The sequence below is a fragment of the Penaeus monodon genome, chromosome 23 (genome assembly GCF_015228065.2).
Source record: "Penaeus monodon isolate SGIC_2016 chromosome 23, NSTDA_Pmon_1, whole genome shotgun sequence".
NCBI classification, from domain to species: Eukaryota; Metazoa; Arthropoda; class Malacostraca; order Decapoda; family Penaeidae; genus Penaeus; species Penaeus monodon.
This window is the reverse complement of record NC_051408.1, coordinates 13,501,875-13,502,491: the sequence shown is the minus strand read 5'-3', so window position 1 is coordinate 13,502,491 and position 617 is coordinate 13,501,875. Positions and strand designations below refer to the sequence as shown.

General features: G+C 49.4%; 1 protein-coding gene across 1 annotated transcript in view; it reads left to right on the top strand.

Annotated features, from left to right (window-relative positions):
* LOC119587798 (nephrin-like) overlaps nt 1-617 on the top strand; it is a gene marked incomplete at its 5' end in the record, with an annotated part of 30,391 nt that overhangs the window by 26,568 nt on the left and 3,206 nt on the right. The window contains 1 exon segment of the mRNA XM_037936496.1: nt 438-588. Coding sequence (XP_037792424.1) covers nt 438-588 — 151 coding nt within the window.

Below are 617 nucleotides of genomic sequence, written 5' to 3'. Positions count from 1 at the left end.
TCTGGGAGGTGAAAGTGTGGGTTCGGAGGGGTTAGGGAGGCGAGTGTGTTTGGGTGTCAATATTTTGGCTATGGTTGTTGCAATAGTTGTATTCGTATGAGGGAGAAGTTTGTTCTCTTCTTAAACGTGAGTGTTTGTTGGGTATGTACCTGTGAGTATTTACAAATATGTATAAGTGCGTTACTTTCAATATTGTGCATAAGCAGAGTCCGGAATACACCTATTGACTATTTGAACTACTATTGTCTTCTGGATGGATACGAACTCCTGAATGTTAAATTTCCGATATCATGTTAGCGAGCTCTTTTCACATGTTTTTATTCGCAAATACAAACATTGATGAACACGAATCAAAACCGTAACTAAATACATGTACTCTTTTCTCACTAATCACCTCCAACTGTGCCCTTTCCTCCCTCCCCTCCCCCCTCCGCCAGGACCACCAGACGCCCCCCGCAACTGCTCCATCGCCAACCAGACGAGCGAAGCGCTGGTGGTGGAGTGCAGCCCCGGCTTCGACGGAGGCCTCCCGCAGCACTTCCAGATGGAGGCCTGGGACGAGAACACGCTCCTCTCCAACACGTCCAGGTGCGGGTCGGGGGAGGGGGCTCGTGGGC